Below are 27,980 nucleotides of genomic sequence, written 5' to 3'. Positions count from 1 at the left end.
CAATCTACATACATTTACCTTATGTTTAGTACAGAACTTTATTTCATAACATGCTAGAGACTGAAAAACAGATTTATGGCACACATGAATTTGCTGGAACACAGTTATAGCTAGTAAGTAGGAGGTTGTAAAACTTGGATTGGGAATCTAATAGTCAAACATCCCTTTAATATCATAGAAGTGCTTTTTGCAAAATTTTAGGAGGTTGCTAGGGGAGAAGAAAAGTCACTGAAGTTATTCCTTATAAATTCCACACTGGTTGCAGCCTTTCAGATGTACCAAACTAGAAAATGTACTACTGCATATTAAATAATTAACAAATATACACACCAAAATCCGTAGAAGTGAGTCATATCACAAACCACAGATCAGGAAGTCCTCTCTTCCTCCAGTACCAAATCCCACAGTCCTTACATGGACATCAACTGGCATAAAAACCTATTGAACGTAATTGTTGGGGAAGATACAAACCCTGCACATCTCATTCAAGGGTTATGGGTGTGGGAACGAGGTGACTGAGGTGTCTTGATTGAACCCTTCTGAACAGGTCTGTTGAACAGGGGAGTGGAATTTTGTGGCTGAAGTTAGAGAGGTAAGTAGGCATCTGCTTTCCAGGACACCACACCATGCTGGACCAATAATGTTCTACAGGAAGTAAGACCAGCTTGAAGCAATCACAACTTCTCCATTTTGTGTTGAATATAATATGGCAAAACACATTATAATAAAGTACAACTGCGTTGTTTTTTTTCAGAGAAACAGCAATGGGATACAGTCCTGATCTTTAGTTGCTCCCACTCTGAAAGAAGGTTTACAGATTAAAATTAGTGGGGCTTTTTGTCCACTTTTACAACACAAAAGAAAGCAAAATCATAAGACAGTACCACACGCAGCATGCTGTGCAAAACAGCTTTCAGCAGTTGTGTGCTGTCAGAAAATAAGCACATACTAATTTTGTAGTCGCTAGAGGGAGCCATCTGGCATTTTTCTTCTGCTGCTCGTCAAATGTTCGAAATTCAAAATTCATGGTTCTGCTAAGGGAAAGATTTGTGTCAGATCCAAACATACCAATTAGTAAATGCTGCAAAGAAGAGTTCGGATACGCAATTCTCCCTCTGTCTCCCAGTCTTTAGCTAGAAGCTAAAATAATTTTGGAGAACATTATCTCACTTAGGTAAAGTGTATCTTTGTCTTTGAAAGTAGGGTGGGAAGCAGGGTGGCAGAAAGATCATCTTCATAAACTGTGGAACGCATATACAAGAACAAGTTTCTCCTTCTTTCAGGATGAGGTTTAAGAAGGAGTTCAGCAAACTGTCTTCTTCCTGTAACCGTGTTCAACTTACAGGGACGCAACACATCCTCACAACCTTTGAGGTAGAAACACTGAGTGCAGGAAGTTACACACCCTTAATATACAAATGCTACAGTTATGGAATCTCCTGACCTAGATCATTCACTGAGAAATTAGAACGAAACATAATAGACTTTGCCCAATCCTTAACTATAAGGTGCTACAGAAAATAAAATGTAACTGGATGGAATGTTAAGTAGGAACTGCCAGAAGACAGACATGTAAATCAACCTTCAGTGAGTCTTCACAACAAAGAAGAGGCCAAAGACATCCCTATCTTAATTTTTAACAATCCCCTCTTTCATTAAGGTGTCTAAGCTTCCACTCCTAGTCTCAGATGCTGTATTACTTTATGGATACACTTCCATGAACATACCTAGTTATGATGAACAAGTATTTAGAAAAGCTAATATAGGTTACATTTCTGTGAAAGTGCATATCATCAGAGTGAACTATCTTCTCAAAAAAATAAATAAATAAAATAAAAAAGGAGAGAGAGTCTGCACTTCCAAAAGAGAACCTAATCACAATGAATTTGCATGTTAGAAAACTAACCAAGCCCTGCACTGAAGTTTTACAACTTCAGTTATACAACACTAGCTTCAGCAGAGCCATGCCTGATTTGTATTGGGGAATGCAAAAATCAAACCAGGTTCAAGTGTTTTCCTCTATATTCTCTTTTGAGATAAATCTAAGACTTTAAATGGTATGTCCATGTGCTCTTAAATCCCATTGTTCAATACCTCTCCAAATAGAAAACCTCACATTAAAACTTTTTACTTCCATATTAAAAGAATCTGAAAGCCTCATACTACTAATAAAAAGCAATATAAAATCATTTTAACTCATTATAACCTTCCCCCACCATCTCATTAGAAACAGGTCAGGAATAAATCAAGTCACTTCCAACCACCTGGCTTCCCATTGACCAGGCAAAACAAGAGAGAATCAGGATCCCCTAATGAAGACAGGCTTTAGCTTTTCTTGTAAGGACTGCAGTCAAATGTCAGAAGTTCTAAGCCCTTTCTAAATGTTATTCAGTACAACGTAGACGGATACGTAACAGAGCTGCTGCTCCGAACAGAACACACAGAGCACAGCCCCTTCAAGCATGCTGTCTAGTCACAGCGGAATAGTACTGTTACTGTACTCAGTAAGCCAGCCAGAAGTATAGAGAGGATGTTTTTATTAGACACCACCGAAATCCTGAAGGATATTGCTTGATCTAAACAAATTTGATTAAAACAAGAATTTGTCTTTTCTTATGGTATCACATACATTGGTTTCTTTCTAGAGACTTACTCATGGTTTTTCATTTGTTAAGCTCTACAGTTTTTGAGATTATTGTTACATTTTTTTTTGTTTTTGTTTTGTTGTGTTTTTGTTACAATTTTTGAGATTATTGTTACAATAATAACAGATGTGAACTTTTTTTTTTTTTTTTTTTTTTTTTTTTTTTTTTTTTTTAAGACTTACCTCACATTGCTTGTCACCACATCGAACATTGACATTAAACACAGCACCACCTAAAACTGAACAGGTGCATATCAGCCCTTGCCTACTGGTATGCTTTATTCTATTAAGCTCATATATCTCAAAAGCAGATCCTCTCAGGAAGGTAACATTGCTCGTTTGCATTCTGTGGTGCTTGGTGAATCACTGCAGAGTAAGGTTCATTTTCTTTTTTTTTTTTTTTCTTTTTTTTTATTTATTTTTCATATACATTTCAATACTATTAACTCATTTCTGTTCTGTAACCCAAAAAATACCAGAATGAAGAGCATTAAGCAAACATCTTCACTTAAGAACAGAACAAGACTTAAAAACCCAGTCAAAGGGAAGGAATATTCCCTCTCCATCTTAAAAGATAGTAGAACGATGGTTGTGGGCAAGAGTCTGGATATAGCTCATTTCTTTCACTGACTCCATTTTAAGAAATAACAATCCACTTTAGTGTTGCAGCTTTATTTGAAAGTGACTTAAGAGTTTTGTTAACACCAATTTTTATACAAAATTGATACAGTGAAAAACAAACTTCAGAGGTTTCCTAGGGCAGATTACAGGCTGTAAACTCATCATCAAATGCAATATATAGAAAAAAAAAATAAAAAAAATCTGTTCAGTTGTTCAGTCACGTTTACAGACCTGCATCGAGTAATTCTGAAAATCTGGTTTTACTCTTTGCCATCTAGTTTTACTACTGCACAAAAAGCGCCCACCCAAAGCTTCACTTATTAAGAAAGGAGTCTTACTACCATTCTACCTCACTGCATTTCCAATTTATAGTCACAGTTTTGACAAACTGTAAAATAGAAATACATTAATATTTCCAACAATATGTTAAATTAGTAACGGTCAAATTTTACATACCTGATATTTTAAAGGAGTTTAAGAAGTTATGGACAACAAGACACTCGGACAAAACGTTATGTATTGCAGTTTCCAAAGAACTCAGAAGTCCATTAACAACAAAACAAAAAAATCCCAAACTCTGTAACAGTTTCTTTCTAACCCTACCATTTCAGCAGTTCAATTTCACACCTGCTGGGATCTAATTTTTTTTCTATGTCTACAGTACAATATCCCATCACATGTACTGGCAGTATTAGTAAGATCCAGAAAATTAAAAAAAAAATAAAAAAATTTAGAGTCCTGCAATTCTTTTACCAGTCTTACCACATGCTTGGAATAATGTAAGGCTCCTCACAAAATTAATCATTTTTTGTTTGTTTGTTTAACTTTTATTCTTACCTTTATCTGCAATTGGCTTTCTCAAATAGAAAATCTGTTTTGAGGACAAACTTTCTCATTATACATACAGTTCCCCAAACACCCCATTTTGACCAGGGCAGGGAGAGAGCAGGGATGGGGTAATCTGTAAAAGCTTGGTTCCATGTCACCCTTGTAGTCACAGGAAAGATACTGTTCCTCAAATAGTAGGCTGTAGAGAGCTACCAGACAAGAGCAAAATAGTACTACTCCAACTACGAAAATAACTGGTAGTGTAATTCTTGCACTTGCTATTCCCTGTATCCCATGAAGCAAAACGGTTCTGAATCATGCCATGTCACGCAATCACATTATTCTTTGTAGAAGACTGAAAGGATCTGTTTTCTCCTACCTGTTAGGCTTGCTTCTCACTTTATGATTATTGGGCTCAATCTGAATTGCTTTGTTGTGGCCCTTCAAGTATATGTGCTAACTCCACAAAGGAGCAGCATCAGTGTAAAAGGCTACTAATCAGTAACTCCAGAAAATCTGCAACTTTAAGTATTTCCTGGAAATTGGAACTTCACTTCCTGTTCATGTTCTGCCTTTTCCTCTCATCTCTGAAACACACATAAATCCTCCTTTATGACCCCTCTCCACCCTGTGATACTAATGTAAACAAAATCCAGTGATAGAATAATCAAGTTTTTGCCAGGGAAAAAGAAAAGCACCATACTGTTAAACCTTTGTTTCTTCTGAAAGAGTTACAGCAACTTCCAAAGACCAAAGTCTCATGCATAATATTGCTCAAAACTTTGCTCCCAGGTCCTTTGTATTAATGTACTCTGCAATGTTTTGAATCCTGGTATTAAAATGGAAGAGATACTGAACATTCCATGCGATTACAGGAACACTGAATATACCTGTGAAATTCTATTTATGTTAAAGCTGTGTGCAACAGACCTACTTTGTGCCTCGTGACATTTACAATGCAGATTTAGTTCTACTGCGAGGCTGATGAGTCATTTACTGTTCATTGGCATTGAACAGTTTTGCCATAGCCACCTCTTCCAGCATCATAGTCTTGTCGATATTCATCTCGGACCTTACAAAGGAGAACAAAAAAAAAAAAAAAAAAAGTCTGTGAAAGATATAAAGAAAAATATTTTCTCAAAAACTATTGCACCATAAGACTATCTATTTCTCAAGAACTATTACACCATCAGACTACACAGTCAAACTAGAGACCACTGTATCTAAGTGTCCACAAGAAGTTGACAAGACAAAAGAGAATGCAAAGTGTGTCATGAAGAAGCCCACAATACCACATACACAAATTTCCTTTTTAAAGGAATTGGGCATTATTAATCAAGACAGCCAAAGTGAAGGTGGCTAGTCTCATTTTTTCATCAATAAAAGCATCTGCTACCTGCTCAACTGTAGGTAAGCTAAGTGCCATCCTTTGTGTTCTTGACAGTCTCACATTTTCTGAGCTTCATTACCCGAGACAGCCAACAAGTTTCTAAAAGTACTTTCAGTGAAATAAATACATGAAAAACGTTACATGTTCTTAGTGGATATCATCACCACAGACAAAATGTCTTCAGAATTAATGCATATTACTATCTTTAACAACAAGCCTGAAGTTGCTGTTTCTTAAGTCGTTCTGAGTGCGTTAATTCAAATAGCAATTATTCGGCAAAGTCACCAGTCCTTTAAAAACTGGACTGTACAACAACCTACCTGGCCCCCCGATCTTCCACGACCATACTGTCTACCCTCCTTAAAACCTGCATCCCAGTCTGTCCTTATGATCCTGTCATCAAGTCTGGTTCCATTAATGTACCGCATTGCATTTTCAGCATCTCCTCTTGCATAGTATCTTATAAATAAGTTAAAGGAAAAAAAAACAGGCTTCTAATAATTTCTGCATGTGGAAGGAAAAAATATATCCCATGAGCTGCAAAACCAAGTATTTGTTTGAATCAGGTTCCTGCTCAGATATTTTTAAAGGTGCCTGCCATTACGAAGCTACAGGGGCTAAGAAAACTAACATTAAATCAGAGTAACGTGCAGGAATGTACATGTCAGAAGTACATACATTGGGTCAAGTTGTGGAGCCACACTCTCCCTCAGAAGCACCAAGGTATGTTACCAAACAAAGAAAGAGAAGCCCCACATGTGTTCCTGTCACATCCAACTGCCATCACCTCAGCATAACAGAGTGATCCTCAGCAACACTTTGGGCCAAAGCCAATGCATCAATCATGCAATGCACCAACAAAAACCCTCAGACACGTACTCACGCTTACAGGAACCCACCTTCCCTTGGGCACCAAGGGCAGGTTCGTCCTTCAGAGCTGGACTGGCTGCAGGAGCCCGGGCTGAAGCACCAGGCTGAAAGCGGCCTAAGGGCCCTTGCCTTCCACCCACTACGCTGCCCAGAATCATAGACAGGGTTGGAAAGAACCTCAGAGCCCATCTAACTCCAATACCCTGCCACAGACAGGGATACCACCCACTAGATCAGGCTGGCAAGGCCCCATCCAGCCTGGCCTCGAGCACCTCCAGGGATGGGGCACCCACATGAGGGCGCCTCAATCACTTTGTGCTCAGCAGCTCCCCCACAGGGCCCCCCAGCACAAGGATACTCCACGAAGCAGAACCCGCAAGCGGTTTTCTTCACTTTGTCCAGCCCCATGATGATCTTCTTGATGTCGCCACTCTTGCCAAACAGCTCATGGATCTGTTCTTCGGTGGTGTAGAAGGACAGGTTCCCCACGTACAGTGTGCAGCTCTTCCGCAGCAGCCGCTCCTGGTCATAACGGGTTCCCTGCAGGACGGTCGCCAAGTCAGCCCATCTCCTAGGTACGGCCGCCAGGTCGGCCCATCTCCCGACCACCCCCGTCACTCCGCCTCCAGGTCAACCCGTAAGCCAGCCACCCAACCGCCAGGTCACGCCGCCACGCCGTCGCCCGGCCGCCAGGTGACCCCGCGCCCCGGCCCCGCTCCCGCTCCTGCCGCCCACCCGGAAGTGCTGGTCGCGGTACTGGCTGAGGTCCACGTAGGAGTCACTACGCAAGATGCTGAGGCTGCCCCCCGAGCACATGCTGCCAGCGGCGGGGCGCGTCGCGGCTCTCGCGAGACCCGCGCCCGCCGGGGCGGGGACGGAGGCGAGGGGGCGGGGACTCTCGCGAGAGCGCTCAGTGCCGGGGCGGGCGCGGCGGGAGGATGGTGTTGCGGCGGCTGCTGCTGGCGTTGCTGAGCGACCCGCGGCTCGTGCAGAAGCTCTCCGAGGCGCCGCCCATCCGCGCCGCTGCCCGCCTCACCGCTAGCGCTCTCAGCCGCGGCCAGCTGGGCGCCCGCCGCGCCGCGCGGGAGCTGGGCCCCGGCCTCGCCCGCCTGAGGGATGCCTTCCTGCGGCCGCCCGGCGGATGGCCAGGGGCGCCCGGCAGCGGGAGGGGCCGCGGCGGCCGGCCCGGGGCCGAGCCCTGAGCGGCGGCACGAGGAGGAGGTGAAGGTGGAGGAGGAGGAGGAGGAGGAGGAGGAGGAGGAGGAGGAGGAGGAGGGCCGCCGGCGGGACAGAGGAGGAGTTGGAGGAGGAGGAGGAGGAGGAGGAGGAGGAGGAGAGGACCGCCACTGCCGGACAGGAGGAGCGTGACGAGGCGAAGCTGCTGCCATGGACTTACTTCAGCGCCGGCCCGCACTCTCCGCAGGACTCGACAACACGCAGAGGACGGACTCAGCGTTAAACATCAACCAAGATACTGTCAGCATTGCCACTTTAAGTGCTTGATTAAGAAACTTGAAATAAAACCACATTTCGCACCGGAATTCCGTTAACAATTCCTGTCTGTACAACAGTAATGTTCTACATTTGTATGGCAACTTCAATACAAAAAGCTCCGAGAGTGCTTGATGATGAGGATGGTGGTGATGGATAGGATAATGCCCTGCTTTACAGGTGGGTGCAGGAGTTTGGTAGCTTTCCGAAAGGCACACCTTAAGACAATGGTAGCAAAAAGGGTTTAGGGGAAAAAAAAAAAAAAGCCAAATACTGCTCTCCTAACTATAAATAGAGAAAAAAAAATTATTCATCTTACATAACACACAGGGCTGCTTTACTGTCATCGTTGTTTCTAACACTGTCCATGAGACTAAAATTGCCATCCCACACTGTGTTTTACTATGCACAGCTGCCTAGATGCTTAGTTAACTTGGGAGGGAGGTTTCCAGTCTTGCTCCAGGTGAAAGAACCTTGCAAACCAGATGAGATGCACGGTTTCCTGCACTGCTGGTAAAATTAAACTTCCTGCCAACAAAGACTTAGGTGTGCAAGGATGGAAAACCTGTATCTGTAGTATAAGTGATAAAAGTAGCAGGTGAGACAAAAGCAGTGTAATGTCATTCTGAATTAGTGTTTGTAGCCCAGAGTCTCTTCCTGGCTCCATCTCAGGTTACCTGTGTAGCAGTGGAAGTGTCAGGTTATGGAATTGGTGCTTCATCAACTCTGAACAGTTTCAAGATCTACCCTGCTTATACAGCCAGAGATTGTAAATTTCAAAATAATTTTCAACTTTTAAAGAAAGCTGTTTAAAAACACCTCAAAACAGTAAATGGGATGTGGAATACAAGCTGTGGCACAATACTGTTGTCCCAGTATAAAAGAGCAAAGAGGAAATGAACTTGGAAAATACAGCTGGTAAGTGTCATGATGCTTTTGTAACTTCTTCACTACTGGATGAGACATCAGTACAAACACACATGCAACCCCTCCCCCTACCTCACCAAAAAACACACACCTTCACTATGCAGGCCCGTCAGTAATGAGGGATAAAGGATATTACAGTGAACACGTAGGGGAGGCTTTTAACACAATATGCTTTATGAGAGAGATGTTCCTTAAAAATCTAGACTGAATATTTAATTTGGAAGATCCTGATTTAATTTGGCAAATCCTTCATGTGGATTTTTCTTAGCCTCCCTTTAGACTCTGGTATCAACCATTCTTGTCTCTGTTGAAAAACTGGAAAATAAGGTCTTATGTAAAGTTATATGGATGAAGAACTGCAAAAAGCTTTACTGCCATTATAAGCAGAAAGAATTAGTGTCAGATTCAGTTCATAGAGAGAGGTGTTACAAATGTACTGAACTAGTACCTCCCTCCAGGTCAGGATGTTTCTGCATTTGAAGTTCTAAATGTTCTGAAATAAAATGTTTAGTCATGCTACAGTATCCTACTTTAAAATGAAACTGGTCTCAACTAGGGCACCAGGGCTGTGATCCATCATTCCAATTAAGCTGGGAGCTGATCCTGAAAGGTGAGGGGGCATAGGGAATGTGACTCCTCCCTGGTAACCTGCACGCACTCCTGCAACAGAACTGGTGCCCCTCTAACCTTGCCATCAACCAGTTCAGAGATCTGTCTGGTCAAATGCATAAAAGGAATTGGGCCCCTCCAAGGTGCCAGTTTTCTGTCTGCACAGCTCCTTGAATCAAGCATTGCCGGGCACAGAGCCACCTGAGAGCAATGAAAGCTGTGACACTCACCTGGAATGCAAAAAGGACCTGCCCCATTTCAGGAGCTAAGCAGCAGATAGGCTTAGTCACATCAACCAGTGACCTCACATTGCTGTATGTAATATTTGTGCAGAATTTCTACAGGAATGAAACTGGCAAAAACAATGCTTGGATTTTAGGATTTAGCATAAGTGCCTATGCTGAAGTATCTTCCGAGTTCTAAATCAGATTCTGTTAGATCGATACTAGGGATTTTTCAAGACAGAACCACCTAAGAGCATCTCAGACAATAATATCATGATGCTAATGCCTATATTGTGACTGCAGTCTGGTCTAATGAGTGAGGAGGTTCTGTCTAGTCCAGTAACCTCTCTCCGGCAGCAGCAGTGTTAATGTCTGTTATCAGTAACACAGTCCACAAGCCCTCTATCCAAGTCTGTAAGAACTTTTAAAGTATATCTCATGTGAAAAGAGCTAAGCTTGAATCACAGTTTTTGTGGACTCTAAGTTCACCCTCTCTCATCAGGAAAATTACACAAGTTCTTAAGAAACACCACAGGGACTGAATGACTCGCATCTAGCAAGAGCTGGCTATCCTGAGGAGTGTACGAGCATGAAGAAAGGGAATGAAGAGAATCAGGGAGCTCATGGGCACTGCCCATACTGAGCATGGGACTGTGACAAGGGGGGTCTGACAGCACATTTGTGCAGAGTCAAAGTGTAGTGAAAAACTATCACATTGTTCTAACATCTAAGGGCTCTGATGATCTCTGCCTAGCTGAAGGATGTATAGTCCTAGCTGACTTCTCCAATTTTCACTGAAGAGGAAGGATATTTGTGGTGGGTTTTCCATTGATAAGTGTGGAAAGATCAAAGTCTCGTTCTTGAGCAAGACACCACACTTTGTAATTGTGGCTCTGACTGTTCCAGGGATTATAACAAAAAAATGGCAGTCATTGCAGGTAAAATTCTTTGCTTGCTGCCCTAATGTTTGGCAGAGGGTTTCTTCTTCAGATCCAGCCATATCGATTACTTCTATATTTGTGTCCCTTTTTTTGATATTAAGCAGAGACCTCGGAGGCATGTAGGTGTGAGCAAAGAGTAGAGTATAGTGTCTTGTATGGTTTGAGGACCCTGGAGAATGCATGAGATGTTCCAGGTGAAACAAACATGGTATCAGTCCCCCCTGGTGTAGCCACCCAAACACCAAAGCCCCAAGGACATTGAAAATAATAATGACAGATTTCCACTTCATAGCTCTGTTCTGTGATGTGTTGAACAGGACTAATGGCAAGATGAGAGGAATGAGAAAACGAGGTTCTTGGTGACTGAACAGGGAGAGGAATGCCAAAGGAACAAAATAAAACAGCAGTAATTTTGGATTGCCCTCGGAATGCACAAATACCCTAGGTGACCCACGGTAGTATGATTTGACCCGCATTAATTGATAGATGTATTTCTTTAGCATTTTAAAACCGGCACCAATGGCCAGAATATGTAAGATCCCAAAAAGCATTATTCCATTGACTGTAAAATGCGTAACTCGTGGGTGACTTCCATGCTGCGCAAGATTATGAGGATTGAGATTATAGCTGAGAAAATTTAAAGGAGTTACTACAATTTTGTGGTTCAATTGAGCTATTACATCAAATAGGCTGCTCTTTTTAATGCTGTAAAAGTTGTCTAAGCCCACAGAGGTAAAATATAAGGTGTCAGCTGTTATGAAAACAATGGCAGTAAAACATGCACAGGTGATTAGCTTCAATAAGGGGTTTATGATAGTTTTAATGCTCTTTTGGGAGTCAACATTTAAACCTGCCCAGTAAAGCAGGGGCATTAGTGCAAATGCCAAAAAGGTTGGCCTATTGAAAAACCCAGCAGTTGTTACAATACCTATGAGAGGGCTGCTTGTAGGCTTTACTGAGCTGCTGTCAGATTTGTTGGAGGAAACCAATACCAAGAGAAGAGCAAAGAGAAGTCCTTCAAGCGTGTTGGTAAATGTTCTTGTGTAAAATACCAGAGTGACATACGATCCAGCCAGAAGTACCAGCGCTTTCCATGGATCTGCTTCCCAGGAAGGAGCTAATTGATACACGCTATAGTCAAGTACAAAAGAAAAGATTGTAAAGAGAAGACGAGGTGATACAAGAAGGGTGTAGCTGTTGATGCAACTTGAACATATGTCCAACTGCTGCAAAGACTTGACCACCCAGTAAGTAACTCCAGAAGTCATTAGTGGGAAAACAACTGTTCTGCAAGGAGAGCTGGAATGGAACTCCCAAGGGTAATAGACCTGTAGGTTTAAAATATCTCCTACAAAGGAAGAAAGAACAAAAAAACAAACATACATATTACATTTTATTCAGTAATTCGGCAATAGGGATACAGCTTAGTGTAAAAGGCATCACGATGCAGTGCAGTCCCTAAATCTTTAGGACTAATGTCAACCATGATTTTTTTAGGATCACACCATTAATTTTAACCAAGTTTCGGAGACAGAACCACATCTCTTAGGGCAGCACGGCTCTGGCCAGCGCTTACTTGGCAGCAGCTGCCACAAAAAACAGACCACCAGGGGCGGCCGCCGGGCTCCCCGCTGCCTGCAGGGGCGGCGTAGCAGAGAGCACCCGAAGCAGGGCCGGCAGCTCCCCGCCTCACCTGCCGCCTTTGTGTCCCCCGGCCCGGGACCACGCCCGGGACCACCACCGCCCACGAGCGGCGGCGGTGGCAGCGGGGCCCCCTCACGTCCCGAAGCCCCGCGGCTGCCCCGCCCCATCCCCCCCCTTCCCCCGGAGCCGCCGACCTCCCCCCCCGGGTCGCCTTACCTGCCATGACTTCGGGTGACTGGAAGAACTCGTCGGGATGCAAGTAGCCGGCCTGTGGCAATAGGCACCAGCCCGCCCGCAGCGCCGCCAGCACCGCCCACAGCCGCCACGCCGCCATCTCGGGACCGGCCCGGCTTGACGGCGGCTCCGCCGCGCCACCAGGGGGCACTCGCCCTCTGCATAGTCATGGCGGAGCGACCGGGCGCGCAGGTGCGGGCCGCTGAGGGGGGACCACAGAATGGGAGTTGCTGGGGGAGAGCAGCCAAAGGGAGTCGGCTCCTCCAGGTGGATGGAATCTATGAGAAACACTCTGTAGTCAAGAGATTAGTCTCAGGCGAGGATCTCAGTGAAGTAGTAATTTATTCGCGATTGCAATGGCGGGCGCCCCACAAGCAGGAGAGCACACCTACTAGTCACACAATACAGTTTATATACTTTATTTCTCGATGACGAGGCTCTCCTCTGTTTCCCTATTGACTGGGTAATCCAGGTTCACAACCTATCCGATGCTTCACAGACAATACATGTCCTTCAGTTGCCAGCCTGTTACTTTTCAAATTTATTTTGACTTTTTTACTGTTTGAAGTGGTAATGTTTCTTTACTTATCTGACTTGACACCGTGATTTTTGCCTAATTGTTCAAAGGAGTCTGGTTGTCTGCAAGCTTTCTTGTCACTGCAAGCATATCTCAATACCATGTTCCTTACCTGTAAACAATGTAACCCTGTGCTGATTAAGGAGACATTGAGAAGGCAAGGACAATTTCAAGATAAGGACTATATATCTCGAAACAGGACATTGGAATTCATGATAAGGAGACAGCAAGTAGAAGAATCAACAAAAGCCAGTTCTTGCGGTTAGGAAACGGGCCAACTCAGCAGAATCCTGACCAAAGGTGAAAAGTACACTGTGAGGAAGACTCGGGGTCTTCCTCCCAAAGACCACTGCCCACATCCCGAAGACCCCTGCCTGCCATTCTTGGGAGGCTTTGCGCAGGCGCAAGGCGCCAAAGAGCTAATTACCATGAGAAGCGAGGGAAGGCAGGGATAGATGATTAATATGTATAGGCGCTTATCGAATATTAATAGCTTGATTGTTCAAGACTGCTCTCCGCTTTGGGTATGCACGATAGGCAGAGAGATCCCCCGTGCATCCAGCACTGCAATAAAGAATATACCACTTAAGGAAATTTTGGCTTCAATCTTTGAATCAGTGCAAAAACATTTTTATTCCCACAATTCCCCCCTTTTCTTCTTTATAAATTGTTGATTTTTGCAAAACATTTCTCTAGGTGCAATTTGGTCTATATCTTCCTCTTCTTCACTTTCTTTGCTTTCCATCTCCTCTAATACCACCTTATCTAAGTAAGGTGGTGGCTCCATGGTCATTTGTTTCAGTAGTGCAGTTTCGATTAACCACTGTACTAGTTCTCTTACACAGGGGATAATGCAACAACCAGTGGCTGACAAAACTCCTGCTACTACGATCAAGGATGTAAATATGAACACTACCATCCCTTTCCATTTACCAAACCAAGATTCCAACCATCCAGTGATGGAAGTGTTTGTTCCTAGGTTTTCTGCCAATTCACTGGGAAGGGTGGTAAGCCCTTGCAATGTTCTAGTTCCTGTGCCATTCGGGGCAGTATTGTTGGGTATAAAAGTGCAAAAATGGTTGCTCAGTATCACACACACACCCCTCCTTTCTCCACGAGCATCATACCTAATGCTATTCTGTTTTCCCAAGCCATTTTGCTGGTGGCATCTAATTGTTCAGTGATTCCTCTTATTGCATCCCTTGTATAATTTATGAATCTCTGTGGATTATAGTAAATATAATGTCGTGGTTCTGCTCGAGTGGGCAGCTGAGCTCCACCACAGCCGCTCTCTCACTCCCTCTCTTCAAAGAGGAATGGGGAGAAAATATGATGAAAAGGACTCAATGGTTGAGATAAGGACGAGAAGATCACACAGTAATTATTGTAACGGGCAAAACAAACTCGGCATAGGGAGATAGTAAGATTTATTGCTTATTACTAACTGTTGGGAATTGGCATACAGGACGTGGACATGTGCCAGTGGAACAATTGTTCAATCTGAGCTTGCCTTAAGCAACTGGGGTAGGCCTTAGAAAATCTCATGGCCTGCTGTAGCTGAGCAAACCAAGCTACCAGAGTAACTGTGAGAAGCTCCCACAGCAATGACTCCCACATCGCCCAATTAAGGAACTCAGAAAAATACTGTTACCAGCAGCTGGCTTCAAGGACAAGGTTTACCTGACTGCTAATCACAAGGGGTTCTTTTCTTGCAGGTGGGGTTGTTTTCTTGTAACTGTTTGTCTGAGTGCTTTTGACCAATAATCTTGTGTGAAACACTGTCCGCCCCTGTTAAGTTCACTATAAAAGTTAGGCTATTTGGGCAATAAAATGGAGCTTGCTGATCACTCATATTGAGTGTCCCTGTCTTCCTTCCGTTGACAACAAATGTCCTCGCAACACTAACAAGCTAGAGAAGTGCGAAACAAAGGAAAGAAACCAAAAGCACCTTCCCCCCCATCCACCCTCTTCCACCTCCTACCCCCGAGCAGCACAGGAGAATGGGGGAATGGGGGTTATGGTCAGTCTACAGTGCTTCTTCTCTGCTGCTCTTTCTCGGTCACTCTCGTCCCCTGTGCTGTGGGGTCCCACCCATGGGATACAGTCCTTGATGAACTGATCCTGCGTGGGCTTCCCACAGGCAGCAGCTCTTCCAGAACTGCTCCAGATATGGGTCCATACCACAGGGTCCATCCCCCAGGAGAAAACTGCTCCAACCTGGCTCCCTCACGGGCAGCAGCTCCTGCCAGGTCACCTGCTCCTGCGTGGTCTCCTCTCCACGGGCTACAGGTCCTGCCTGGAATCTGCTCTGGCAGGGGTTTCCACAGCCTCCATCAGTGCAGGACTCCATCGGTGCAGGACTCCGTCGGTCCGTGGTCTCCTCCACAGGCTGCAGCGTGGAACCCTGCTCCACCGTGGTACTCCATGGGCTGCAGGGGGACATCCTGCTTCACCATGGTCCTCACCACAGGCCGCAGGGGACTTCTGCTCCGGCGCCTGGAGCACCTCTCCCCCTCCTTCTGCACTGACCTTGGTGCCTGCAAGGCCGTTCCTCACTCCTCTCACTCTCCCAGCTGCTGTGTGGTGCAGCATTTTTTTCCGTGTCTTAAATATGCTCTCACAGAGGCGCAAAACAACATCGCTTATTGGCTCGGCTCTGGTCAGCAGTGGGGCCCTTCCCAAACATGGGGCAGCTTCTAGATCCTTCTCACAGAAACCACCCCTATGGCTCCCTGCTACCAAAACCTTGCCACGTAAACCCACTACAATATAATTACTCCAATCCCCATTCTTATTGATTGTTACCCACCAGAACAGTGACTCAAACCCTGAAACAATTTGATTCCTGGCTTTCTGTTCATCAGGAACTCCTCTAGGCACCCCAATAGAATCTATGATACTCCTAAGCTTCTTTCACTTCTTCTGGGTATTTCTGAGAGAGGGAGTTAGGAGAATACAATAACTCACTAACCTTTTACTGACTCCACAATCAGTAAGATTGTAAAGTAGGTAGGTTTATTCAGCACTGGGCAGCATGGGTGGTAGTCCCGCCAAAGTCGTGTGCACCTGACACGGCAACTTGCTTTGGTTTTATGTAGTAAAGAGTTACATATGCATGAAGTTTCACAATATGCCTATACATATTCATAACCGGTCCCCGCTTTGTATTAAGATTAGTTCCAAGGAGTCATTTCCATAAACTCCTCCCATCTGCACTTGCGCAGTGTATTCTGGTGGTGGTCGTCGGGGGTCATGGGGATGAAGATTGATGACTCTTCCTCATCACTGCTAGTTGACCTCTTGTCTTTGTGCAGACTCAGTTGCTCCTTGGTTCTTGTCCATCCGCAGGACCAGTTTCTACCAGTTTCTTAAGATAGGCTCACACTCTTAATTAGGAGACTGACCTTGGTAAAGGGGCCCAAGGCTTCTTGCTTTAGTTAATTTGCACAGTGCACCATAGTTAGCAAAGACACCAAGTAGCATCCTAGTTTAATGCCGTCAGCGCTCTATCTCTACTTGATAAGATTCTCCTAACTCCCTCTCTTACTGAAAGCCATGTATTGTCTGTGAAGCACTGGATAGATTGTGAAACTGGATTACCCAGTCAATGGGGAAACAGGAGGGTCCCGGTCATCAAGGAAAAAAAATATATATATATATACTGTGTTATGGAACTAGTAGGTGCACTCCTGCTTGTGGGACACCCACCATTGCAATTGAGAATAAAAATGCTGCTTCACAGAGATCCTTGCTTGAACCTATGTTATTGGCTACAGTGTTTCTCACAAGGTGTTAGTGTTTTAAGTTTTCCCAGCTAGGGCAGTTATGATAGTTGTAAGTATTTTTCAGGGGTTGCCTGTCCGGATTCCATTAAAACAACATAGTACCTGCTGCACCACCTGAAATGCATGGAGATTAATATAACTGCTAACAAGCCTTTTCTTTCTGGCTTCTTTCAAGACTATCACAATTGTTTCCACTCCTTTCAGCAAGTAGATTGCCAAAACAAACAGGAACCTATAGATCTGGAAGACATCCATTCCTCTAGATACATCCATATTCTAAGCACATAATGCCACCATCTAATTTTCTTAAGTGTACTCCAGCAGCATAAGACAACAATTCAGCACTTGATTCCTTCTTAAAGCTTAACAAACAAGCCACCCAAAGACACCAACAGACCTTAAGCTGGACCAGTCCCCTCTAAACAAATAAATAAATAAATGCTTAACGAAGAAAATAAGTCTGATGGAGCTTGCTTCTATAAATAGAAGGCTGATGAGCACCACCCAAAATGCTGCATCCAATAGTTGTGTCATGGTGATGGAAGCTCACCTGCTTGACTGACTGCTGAAATGAAAGGGAAGGCTGGTAACAGAGGCTGTAATCAGAGGCTAATTTTCAGATTAAAAACAGCCACTGTCGCTGCATTGTAGAAAAACAGATGTGGTTATCTACAGGTGGAGTGTGTTTTTGATTGTATTGTAATTTTGAACACACAACAAAACTAAATATATATATATATTAAAAACAAAAAACAAACAAAAAACAACACGTGGGGAGAGCAGCTGTGGCATGGTGGCGAGTCCCTGGGAAAGCCATCGTCTGGCAGAAGAAAGCCCGGGGAGACTTTTCAGAGGTAAGAAGCCTTCAAACATGGGGACCCATAACTCATGCACCGAGCGTGCAAGACAAATGTCCGTGGCACAAAGATTGAGGACGACTTCTCAGAGGTAAGCAGGTTTCCCTTTGTTTCCCTGTCCTCTCAGGAGCCCTCCTTACACTCTTTGTGCACTCTTGAGGCCCGCAACTTTCATTTTTTTCCTCTACTTAGCATTCCTAGTCCCTGCTATGGGGAATAATTGCCTCACGTGACCTGAAAATTAAACTGATATTCACATTTTAAAAAAAGGTACAGTGCTGAAGAAGCTTCCAGGGCGGAGTGTAGCTGCACTACAGAAAAGATCCTGAGGCCTCAAGCCTTAGATGTTGATTGCACTAGGAAACCGGGCATGCTGACTCTGAGAGGAACAGCAGTACGGAGTGCAGAGCAGAGCAGAGGCGCTGTGGCTAAGCTCTGTGATGAGATGGGAACTTAGTTGTTCTTGTGCATAACTGAGACTGATTTCCAGTGGAATAACAATGCTATTAACAGGGTGTTCTCAGACGCCGAAAGCAAAGATACACTTGCCTTGGACAGACCCTGAAATGGGGCAGAAGCAACGATAGGGATGGACAGTTCTACCTCAGGGCCACCGAATGTATTTGGGCAAGTTCCAGAAGAAATTTTTGAGCAATTCCAGCTTCTAGAAAAGGTGTTCGTGTTCCTCTTGCAATATGCAATGAGAGAGGACCAAGCATACCTGGACCTTCTCGATAAAAACAAAAACAAACAAGCAAACAAACAAAAAAGTTTTTTTTTTTTTTTTTTTTTTTAAAAGGCAACACAGAGGCAAACCTCTGCCCTAAATTGTGTAAACGCATAAAGCTGTGAGTGGCGTTTTTTTTGTTTTGTTTTAGCTCGCACATCAGCACTGCTCCGTAAAGCTGTGCCTGCCGTTCTGCTTCCGCGCACGCGCGCAGCCAGGTGGCTCGCCTAAGGCGGGGGAGCCGGGCGGCGCCGCAGGACCTCTGCGCGCGGCGAAATGGCGGCGCCCTTCTCTGAAGCGGGGCCGGGCTCGGGACGCCACGCCACGTCGAAGCGCGGTGCCGCGACGAGGTTGGTGATCGGGTCGGTGCCTCCCCCGGACGGGACGGGGCGGGGCGGGGCAAGGCGGCGGGCGGTTCGGGTGCCACGCGATCGGTGGCTTCTGCGGAAATGGCCCTTGTGCGGGGCGGAGGCGGCGCCGGACCAGACCGGGCGTGCGCGGGGGTCTGCACTGCGCAGGGCTTCTGGGGGCTGGAGGAGAGGGGGGCGGGAGGAGGCGGTGGCGGCGGGGGAAGGGCGGGGGGGGAGGTGCGGTTGCGTGCGCTTGGCCGACTCCCCTCTGGGTTGGATGGGTGCTCCGTCCAGAGGCATGCTGGGAGCTGTAGTTCTGTGGTGCCGGGCGGCTACGTGGGCTCAGGGGCGCGCGGCCGGTCTTTCCCCGGGTCGGGCCGTGCGCGCCGGGAGGCGCAGGTTGCCGCTGGCTGCGAGCGCGGCTGCCGGCGGTGAGGCGAGCGAGAACTATCGGGGGTGCCTCCCCGGAGCGTCGGGCTGGGAGGGGTCGGGGTTGCGGCGGCCGGGCGCGGGTCCTCGCTGTGCTTGATCATTGGACTGTGCCTCGGAGGCTTTCCTCTCCCTGCGTTCTGACAGCCGGCTCTCTCCATGTTCTGCGGTTCACCAGGGCAGAAGCAGCTCCCCGCCGCTAGGACCCCTGCGGGGTTTGTTGCCGAGTGAGGGTGGTACGGCAGGTAAACTAAGGAAGGCTGCAGCTGGCGTGCTGCAGTCACAGGATGTCCAGGTAAGTCGTAGCGACCTTCGGGTGAAATCGAGGCGTGAAGGGGATTTTGTTGGCTCTTTAGATAGCTGTTCCTACCGAAGATCCCACAGGTCACAAAATGTAGTCGTAACCTTACAGTTTCTACGTTCTATAGCATTTTGTGAGAAACACTCTGTAGCCAATAGTTTAGACTCAGGCGAGGATCTCAGTGAAGTAGTAATTTATTCACAATTGCAATGGTGGGCGCCCCACAAGCAGGAGAGAGTGCGTCTACTAGTTCCATAACACAGTTCATATACTTTTTGATGACAGGACCCTCCCCTGTTTCCCCACTTGAGTGGGTAATCCAGATTCACAATCTATTTGATGCCTCACAGACAGTGCATGGCCTTCAGTTGCAGGCTTGCTAAATTTCAAAATTCTTTTGACGTTTTTACTGCTTGAAGTGGTAATGTTTCTTCACTTATCTGACTTGACACTGTGATTTTCACCTAATTGTCCTAAGGCGTCTGGTTGTCTGCATTTTACAAGGTCGCCTGCTAAATTTTCTTATCACTGCACCCATATCTCAATACCACATTCCTTTCCTCTAAACAATATAACTCTGCAAAAATGACATTTTTATTCCCACAGTCTGTAGTAAATATACTGGCAGATGAATAAATGAGCACGTGACTCTACAGCTGAAATTAAATAACGTGCAGTTTCTTCTGTGTTTTATCTTTCAAAGCACGTTGCTGCCGAGCGCCTGAGCTTTTTGCTCACATTACCAAGGAAAGGAATGGCTGCGTTCTCCCCCACCCTTCTTTTTTTCTTTCTTCTCCCTCAATGACTGGGACTTAAAATGTTTTTCTCGGATGTCCACGTGTAAATTTGTGAAAAAAAAATGCTGATGGTGTGCACTGACAGAATTGGGTGACTTTTTCAAGGTAGAGAGCAAAGAACGTATAAATTCCTAGTATGTTAGTGTTACTCTGTTAACAAAATCGATGTACTAGCCACTTGCTGTTCCTATTTTTTTTGGTTTGGCTTGGTTTTCCTTTCAGTAGTCTTTCCAAAGACCTTTGTGGAGGAAACTTTGTCCCACTTTAGCTTTAAGAATTATCCTAGAAATAATGAGCAAGTGCTTGCAGGGCTTTCCAGAATGCTAGTTGTGGTTGGTCAAGAAAGACTTGGGATGCAATTCCTTTCACGGAATCATAGAGTGGTTTGGGTTGGAAGGGACACTTAAAGATCATCTAGTCCATCCCCCTTGCCTCAATCAGCGGCATCTTTCACTAGGTCAGGTTGCTCAAAGCCCTATCCAGCCCAGCTTTGAGCACCTCCAGTAACGGGGCTTCCACAAATTCTCTGGGCAGCCCATTCCAGTGTCTTACTACCCTCATTGTGAAGAATTTCTTCCTTTTGTTCAATCTAAATCTGTCCTTTCAGTTTATAGCTGTTGTCTTGCCCTGTTGCTACGGGCCCTGGTGAAAAGTCCTTGCCTGTCTTTTTTATGAGTCCATTATACGTATTTAAAGGTAGTAATGAGGTCTCCCCAGAGCCTTCTCTTCTCCGGGCTGAAGTGTGACAGAGCTGCTGGTGCTAGCTTGCAGGTCAGTGCCAAACTACCAGAAGGAGGTTTTTACGTGCTTTTCCAGTTCCTTCAAAGGGAAGCTGAAGTACAGACAAGCTGACTGAGAACACTCCAAAGCGGTAGTTGCAAAACTTTTTGTAGGATGCTAGCTCTTTTCCTCTGTGAGCAGAAGGAAAGCTTGTTCGGGCACAGGTATCTGTCACAGGGATGCAGCTCTCTCGTTACTACTTCTGCTGACTCCTGAAACGATCCTCTGCGCTGGTCCGATATCTCTGCCCATCTGTGGCAAAAGAGTTTGTTTCTCAGATTGCAGAAGCAGCATTGTGGAATTTAGGTTTTGGTAGGTATCAAGGTTGTACCCCTGAAATCTCATCTATCTCAAGATACTACCTATCCTTGCAAACCTTGCTTCTCTGAAATCCAAGTTGTTGTCCTTACTCCAGTAATGCCAAAGGGAGAAATGCTCCATTGAGAGATTATCAGAAAGACAGAATCTGTATTGGCAAGCCTTCATCCCTTGGAATCTGTGGATTCCTTAAACTGGTCCTGGCATGAGTATTAGAAGCAAATGCTATCCAAGAAAAAAAAAAAGATCTCTCATTTATAATTCTGTACTAGTTCCAGCTGACTTTAGTGACAGAATCACTAACCAGTCCTCCACTAAACCATATCACAAAGCTCTACATCTAAACATCTTTTAAAGACCTCCAGGGATGGTGACTGAACAGCTTCCCTGGGCAGCCCATTCCAATGCCTAACAACCCTTTTAGTAAAGAAGTTCTTCCTAATATCCAACCTAAACCTCCCCTGGTGCAACTTTAGCCCATTCCCCCTCGTCCTGTTGCCAGCCACATGGGAGAATAGACCAACCCCCACCTCGCTACAGCCTCCTTTAATGTACTTAATAGAGAGCAATATGGTTGCCCCTGAGCCTCCACTTCTCCAGGCTGAACAATCCCAGCTCCCTCAGCTGCTCCTCGTAGGACTTGTTCTCCAGACAAGAGTTTGTTGCCCTTCTCTGGACTCTTTCGAGCACCTCGATGTCCTTCTTGTAGCGAGGGGCCCAAAACTGAACACAGTACTCAAGGTGCGGCCTCACCAGAGCCGAGTACAGGGGGACAATCACTTCCCTAGACCTGCTGGCCACACTGCTTCTAATACAAGCCAGGATGCTGTTGGCCTTCTTGGCTCCCTGAGCACACTGCTGGCTCATATTCAGCTGACTATCCACCATCACTGCCAGTTCCTTCTCTGCCAGGCAGCTTTCCAACCACTCATCTCCCAGCCTGTAGCACTGCTTGGGGTTGTTGCGCCCCAGGTGCAGGACCTGGCCTTGTTGAACTTCACAGAGTTGACCTCAGCCCATCAGTCCAGCCTATGTAGATTCTCTTTCAGAGCCTTCCTACCCTCAAGCAGATCAACACATGCACCTAACTTGGTGTCATCTGCAAACTTACTGCAGGTACACTTGATCCCCTCATCCAGATCATCGATAAGATATTAAAGAGGACTGGCCCCAGTACTGAACCCCAGGGGACTCCATTAGTGACTGGCCTCCAGCTGGATTTGACTTCATTCACCACAACTCTTTGGGCCCAGCTACCCAGCCAGTTTTTAACCCAACAAAGTGTACACCTGTTAGAGGACGCACGGCCGAAAGCACGACAGACACCAGCAGAGTCAGATCATGCTCCCTTTTATTGCCCGAATAGCCTAACTTTTATAGTGAACTTAGCAGGGGCGGATAGTGTTTTACACAAGATTATTGGTCAAAAGCACTCAGACAAACAACTGCAAGAAAACAACCCCCTTGTGATTAGCAGTCACGTATATCTTGTCCTTGAAGCCAGCTGCTGGTAACAATATTTTTCTGAATTCCTCAATTGGGCGACGTGGGAACGCTGTCGTGGGCACTTCTCATAGTTGCCCTGGTAGCTTGGTTTGCTCAGCTACAGCAGGCCATGGGATTTGGTAAGGCCTACTCCTGGTTGCTTAAAGCAAGCTCAGATCGAACAATTGTTCCACGGACTCATGTCCACGCCCTTTGTGCCAATTCCCAACATACGCCAGTCCAAGCCATGAGCATAGTAATAGTGAAAGTGATTTCACTCTACCAAATAAAAACATAAATTACTTTTTTTGACTGTCTTGAAAGAATGGTATTGATAATAGGTGGGAAAACCAGAACTGTTGCATTTCTAGAATTTTAGGTGGCCTGAGAAACACACAGCATGCACTAGGGTAGCTGCACGAAAGTATCTCAAAAATGGGCTCTTGCAAACAGAAAGACCTCTGGGAGGTTACTGATATTTGGTCAGAGTGGGCTGACTCAGCCATCATTCTGCCTTTGTAATATTTCATAGCGGTTTTGCGATATTGCTGGTCTTCAGCTCATGGAAGACTTTTCTTCCAGGGATTTTCCTTGCTGCTTTTACTTCAAACATTACCAGGAAACAAAGTCGGAAGTTCTCATGTGTCCCCTCAAGGCTAGAAGCTGGTTACCCAGCAAGAGGCTTGCTTGAGTCATGAGTTCACTAGCTGATTAAATAACTGGCCTGGGACAGGAGCGTGTGGAACAAAATACTGCGCACAGCACAATCCACGCATTTGGTTGCTTAATGCCACAGAGCTATGCTTTTGTAGCAGGAATGTGTCAGAAGCAGTAGTAATCCAGGGAAATGACGCAAACCTGGAGGTAGGCGGTCAGCTTTGTGAGCAGGGAGTGCTGGTGTGGTCCTGCTCCCCTGACTACACCTGTTGGAATTAAGTAGGAGAAGGGAGTATGGATGTGGTATTTCAGCCCTTTCAGGGAGCTGAACATCACCTGAAAAGATTATGATATCCCTGCCCTGAAGGACCTGCCCGCCGCAGTCTGTAGCATTGTGTGCATTTGTAGATTGATGGGCCTGAGAGTAGAGCACTGTGGGATGCTGGGGCTGGGATTTGATTTGGGGATTCTCCCCTCCCCTCCCCCAGCCCCACGAGCTTATGTTTTATGTTTAAGCTTGGGAAATAAAAAAGGAAAGCCTTACAGAGCCTCAGCTCCACCTAGGAACGAATAGCAGTGTGTTTGCCTCTGGAAGAACTTCCCACTGCTGAGGATGGATGGTGTGGATCCCAAAATGAGGGGGTTGTGTGAGAGCTGGTGATAGTGCCAGCAGGACTCCACAGCTGACAAGAGACATCGTTGGTTTTGATGTCCATCACAACAGAAAATGCTCGTCTCATTCAATTTGAGGAGGTATCAAACTCACAGACAAACAATATCAGTGAGGCTCTGTTATGCAGCCATGGTGAAAGTTTAACATAGCAAAGAAACAGTGTGTATTAGGTAAGGTGAAAAAGGGAGTCACACCTCCAAGAAGTCCCATTTTTTGGTCTTTAAGCTTTTTTTTTTTTGGGGGGGGGTAGGGGGAAAGAGATGAATATTACCCTCCAGAAAGGTTACCAAATCCATGTCAAAAAAGGTCAGTTGCTAAAGCTTTTATAAATGATCTTTGTACTGCAAGTTTCTTTTTTCATGAAGCCAAATTGAGATAAATCCAAAAATGTCTATGGGTTTAAAATAACGCTTAGTAAAATATTCTTGTCATTCACAATAATAATGGAGTGAATGAACTTGTTCCACAGTGACCTTACTTTTTTTTTTTTGTATTCCAGCAAACTGTGTACAGTCCCAGGAGTACAGTGTTGTGTAGCATTGTCATTCTGCTCCACCACTCTAATGTCTAACAAAGTAATGCTTTCTGGATGTTGTCTACAAATTCTTTCCTTACTTATGTAAGAAGTCAATGCATATATTGCATAGTTTGTCATAGAGCATAGCTGAAGCATATATTGCATAGTTTGTCATAAAGCATAGCTGAAGTACTGTTATATTTATATTTATGAAGACAGCCGAATCAGAGAGAGCAGCTCGGCGACTCCCCCTGAGAAGGCCATTAAGATAAAACAGTGAACTTTCTACCATATATTAAAAAGCCTGGAGGAATTAGCATAGCTTGCAGAAAATTATGCTGGAAAGAGATGATATTTGACAGCAATCATGAAAATGTCATCTTTTTACCAAGAATGATGAGAATTGATGCGTCTGCCCTGTGTTTGGATAGGTAAGTGAGTTAAGAGGAGCTGAGCATAGAGTTTGCAGGGGAAATGGGAAATGAATGAGATCATTTAACCTCTTTTCCATGCATTTATAATCCCATACTTTTGTTATTATCCAGAATTTTTAATGTAACTCTCTATTTCAACTGGTTCAGTTGTATGGATAGCAGCTAACTATAAAAAGAACTGAAATCCTGAAGTGTCCTTGGAGCTGCTAACTCTACCTCTATATGTTCCCTAAGAAAATGTCACAGATTTAAAGACGGTGTGTATTAAATGAAGGATGAGAAGAAACACCTTTTTCGGATATTTGCACTCCTCTTCTTCAGCTCGTGCAGCAGGCTGACAGCCTGCCTCACTCTCATTAGTGCTGTCCCACCAGCTCCTTTTGGAGCTCAGCACTGCGTTTGGCCTGCTGCAGTCTTCCCAATCCCCTCATTTCTATGCTGCAACACCACCATCCACTAGAAGTCAGGTAGGATCTGAAGACCTTTGACACTGCTAAATGATCAAACCTCAGCTGTCAGTTTTAGCCCTTTGTATTCCAGTTGTTTGCTTTGCTGGGCGATGGTTTCATTTTTTTATTTTGTAATATGTTCTTTGTAGAGGTTATTTTAAGCAGACAAGTAGGTAGCCTCCTTCCTTCAGTGGATTTGTGCAGGTTTTGGCTGAGCTTTGCACATCTGAACAATTGCCCATTGGTTGTTCTGGTCTTGACACATCTCTAAAAACTTTGTCTGCCTCGCCTCTCCTCTTTGTGTATTAAGATGCACATTCGTGCAAAAATAATGTATGCTTAAAGATGCCCAGTGGTTATGGGGCATTTTCAGCGTTTCACATATAAGGCTCCATGTTTACTTAACTACTTAAGTGGAGTCCTGGCTTTAAGCGTAGGTGTAGCTAATGATTGTTACTCAAGTGGTTATAAAATTTAAAATGTTTGTTTGTATATATATAGATGAAACTGAGTCTGTGGAGTGAAAGACTTTTCTGCTTGTTGCATATACTCATGTATCAGCAGGCTCATATGCAAGCTGATCGAAACTGGATGCCAAGCTGTGCCTTTTTTGTTGCCTGGAATATGCAATCTGTGCGCCTTGGGTGTACCTTGTCTATTAACTATCTTTTACATTGTGTCACCCCATTAATAATATGAGTGGATGTACCCAGCACCACCTTGGGGCTACATAGAACGTGGAAATTTCTAGTATGTCAGTGTTACTCCGTTAACAAAACTGACTTACTAGCTGCTTGCTGTTTCTGTTTGTTTGTTTGTTTGTTTTTGTTTTTTGTTATTCTTTTCAGTAGTCTCCCCAAAAGTTTTTGTGGACATGTTGTGTATCTTTTCTATTCTTCCAGGATTTATTTGTCAGGAAAGATGACCATGAAATCCGAGGGTTGTGGACAACCATCTACCAGATGATTGTTGCAGATGCCTTTGATCACGTTATTTGTCCTTTTAGCTTGCTCTTTCCTTTATCTTGAGTTGAATTTTTTTGCAGTGCTATGTTTGCAGTGGTAATATTGCTGCTGAGGTGCATTTAATTAAAAGTGATTTTAACGGTAATTGTGAATTCATTGAGTGTGGCTTTGTATAATGACTCCCATGATCATAACATTTTTTTCCATTGTCACAGATATGAGAAAAGTTCTTTCCAGCAAGATGTAGAAGGAATTAATTATACCTCTGCCTCATCCTGTGAGACCAGAAGACATGCAGTAATTGTAAGCTGCGATTCTCAGGAGACGTACTAGGAGTCTCGGGTTCCTTCTCTGCCTGCCCCCCAAGGCCTTTGGGATGAGAAATCTTAGGCTATATGTTTTTCCCTGTGAAATACTGTTGTGTTAAGGGGTGTAGCTGACGAACTGTTATGGGTCTGGTCGGATTCAGGTTACTGAACTATAATGGTCTCATGGTCACGGATTCACCTGTAACATAGCATGTCCTTGATCTAGTCGCGTTCAATGAGTACTACCACGGCTAGGAACAATGCAATGAAGGGCAGCTTATTTTGGGGGTGTGGTGGTTTTACCGTGCTGGGCAGCTAAACCCCACAACCGCTCTCTCACTCCCCCTCCTTTAGATGAGGAGGGGGAGAAGTAAAGCAAAGAACAACTCACGGGTTGAGATAAGGATAATTTAATTAAAGGGAAATAATAATAATAATTAAATAAAGATTATTATGAACTAAACAATTTAACTAAGGGGAAATAAAAAGGGAAGGGGGAAAAGGGAGGGGAAAAGGGAAAAATAAAAAGAAGGGAGGAAAACAAACAAATAAAACAAATGAAGGCTATATGGAAGTGTAGAGGAAAGAAATTACTCTCTACTTCCCACAAATGAGCAATGATTGACCACGTCCTTGAAGCAAGGCCTCAACGCACGTAGCCAGTGTTCAAGAGGAGGCCTGACACTTTCCCAACGAGGGCCCACCCCTCCCCTCTTCTTCCTGTTCCCACCTTTTATTGCTGAGTGTGACATCACATGGTATGGAATATCCCTTTGATTGGTTTAGGTCAGCTGCCCTAGTGATGTTTCTCTTCTCACTTTTTGCCCACCCCCTAGGAGGGTTAGAGAAAGGCCCAATGCTGTGCCACTGCTGCTCAGCAGTAGACACAACACTGGTGTGATAACACTGCTGTTCCACCTACAAGTACAGAGTACGGCACTGTATGGGCTGCTGCCAGGAAAGTTAACATTCCAGCCAGACAGGGCGGGGGGGGAAAGGGCAGCAATGGTGGGGGTAGGCCTGTGCCGTCTCTGCTCCCTGGGCCAGGTGTGCCAGGGCTGGTCTGTGCAGAGGGAGTGATGGGCGAGTGTGACCTGGGCTGTGGCTGCTGTGGAGGAGCAGGTGAGGGAGGGTCTGGGGCTCCCTGG

At 45.0% G+C, this 27,980-nt stretch overlaps 2 protein-coding genes and 2 long non-coding RNA genes across 4 annotated transcripts in view; 1 reads left to right on the top strand and 3 right to left on the bottom strand.

Moving 5' to 3' along the window:
- Positions 1-2,520: 2,520 nt before the first annotated feature.
- On the bottom strand, positions 2,521-7,245 carry NCBP2 (nuclear cap binding protein subunit 2). The gene is made up of 4 exons (XM_084529778.1): positions 7,089-7,245; positions 6,712-6,893; positions 5,804-5,942; positions 2,521-5,165 (listed from the first exon to the last, which is right to left on the bottom strand). The coding sequence occupies exons 1-4, from the start codon at positions 7,167-7,169 to the stop codon at positions 5,094-5,096; spliced, it is 474 nt and encodes a 157-aa protein (XP_084385904.1). The 5' UTR covers positions 7,170-7,245; the 3' UTR covers positions 2,521-5,093.
- Positions 7,246-7,686: 441 nt separating this feature from the next.
- PIGZ (phosphatidylinositol glycan anchor biosynthesis class Z) lies at positions 7,687-12,586 on the bottom strand. Its single transcript, XM_084529776.1, has 2 exons — positions 12,406-12,586; positions 7,687-11,893 (listed from the first exon to the last, which is right to left on the bottom strand). The coding sequence occupies exons 1-2, from the start codon at positions 12,521-12,523 to the stop codon at positions 10,332-10,334; spliced, it is 1,680 nt and encodes a 559-aa protein (XP_084385902.1). The 5' UTR covers positions 12,524-12,586; the 3' UTR covers positions 7,687-10,331.
- A 5,332-nt stretch (positions 12,587-17,918) lies between these two features.
- LOC311441526 overlaps positions 17,919-27,980 on the top strand; it is a 47,166-nt gene continuing 37,104 nt past the window's right edge. Inside the window, exons 1-5 of the long non-coding RNA XR_014696015.1 lie at positions 17,919-18,719; positions 19,327-19,443; positions 24,659-25,107; positions 25,345-25,577; positions 26,462-27,979. This is a non-coding gene — a long non-coding RNA (uncharacterized lncRNA). The remainder of the gene's footprint in view (positions 18,720-19,326; positions 19,444-24,658; positions 25,108-25,344; positions 25,578-26,461; position 27,980) is intronic.
- LOC311441528 overlaps positions 25,357-27,980 on the bottom strand; it is a 206,213-nt gene continuing 203,589 nt past the window's right edge. The window contains exon 2 of the long non-coding RNA XR_014696017.1: positions 25,357-27,976. This is a non-coding gene — a long non-coding RNA (uncharacterized lncRNA). The remainder of the gene's footprint in view (positions 27,977-27,980) is intronic.

Source organism: Aythya ferina (genome assembly GCF_964211825.1).
Source record: "Aythya ferina genome assembly, chromosome: 9".
NCBI lineage: Eukaryota > Metazoa > Chordata > Aves > Anseriformes > Anatidae > Aythya > Aythya ferina.
Note: the sequence above shows the minus strand (reverse complement) of the source record. Positions and strands in the feature narration are given on the sequence as shown.

Bases quoted from the DNA above. Each gene is read 5' to 3' on its own strand.
- PIGZ (XM_084529776.1), bottom strand. From the start codon at position 12,523: ATGGCGGCGTGGCGGCTGTGGGCGGTGCTGGCGGCGCTGCGGGCGGGC. The intron at 11,894-12,405 runs GTAAGGCGACCC...CTTCCTTTGTAG, and splicing joins GTCACCCGAAGTCATGGCAG to GAGATATTTTAAACCTACAG.
- NCBP2 (XM_084529778.1), bottom strand. From the start codon at position 7,169: ATGTGCTCGGGGGGCAGCCTCAGCATCTTGCGTAGTGACTCCTACGTG. The intron at 6,894-7,088 runs GTGGGCGGCAGG...ACCGTCCTGCAG, and splicing joins ACCGCGACCAGCACTTCCGG to GGAACCCGTTATGACCAGGA. The intron at 5,166-5,803 runs GTAGGTTGTTGT...CTCCTTTGTAAG, and splicing joins GTGGAAGATCGGGGGGCCAG to GTCCGAGATGAATATCGACA.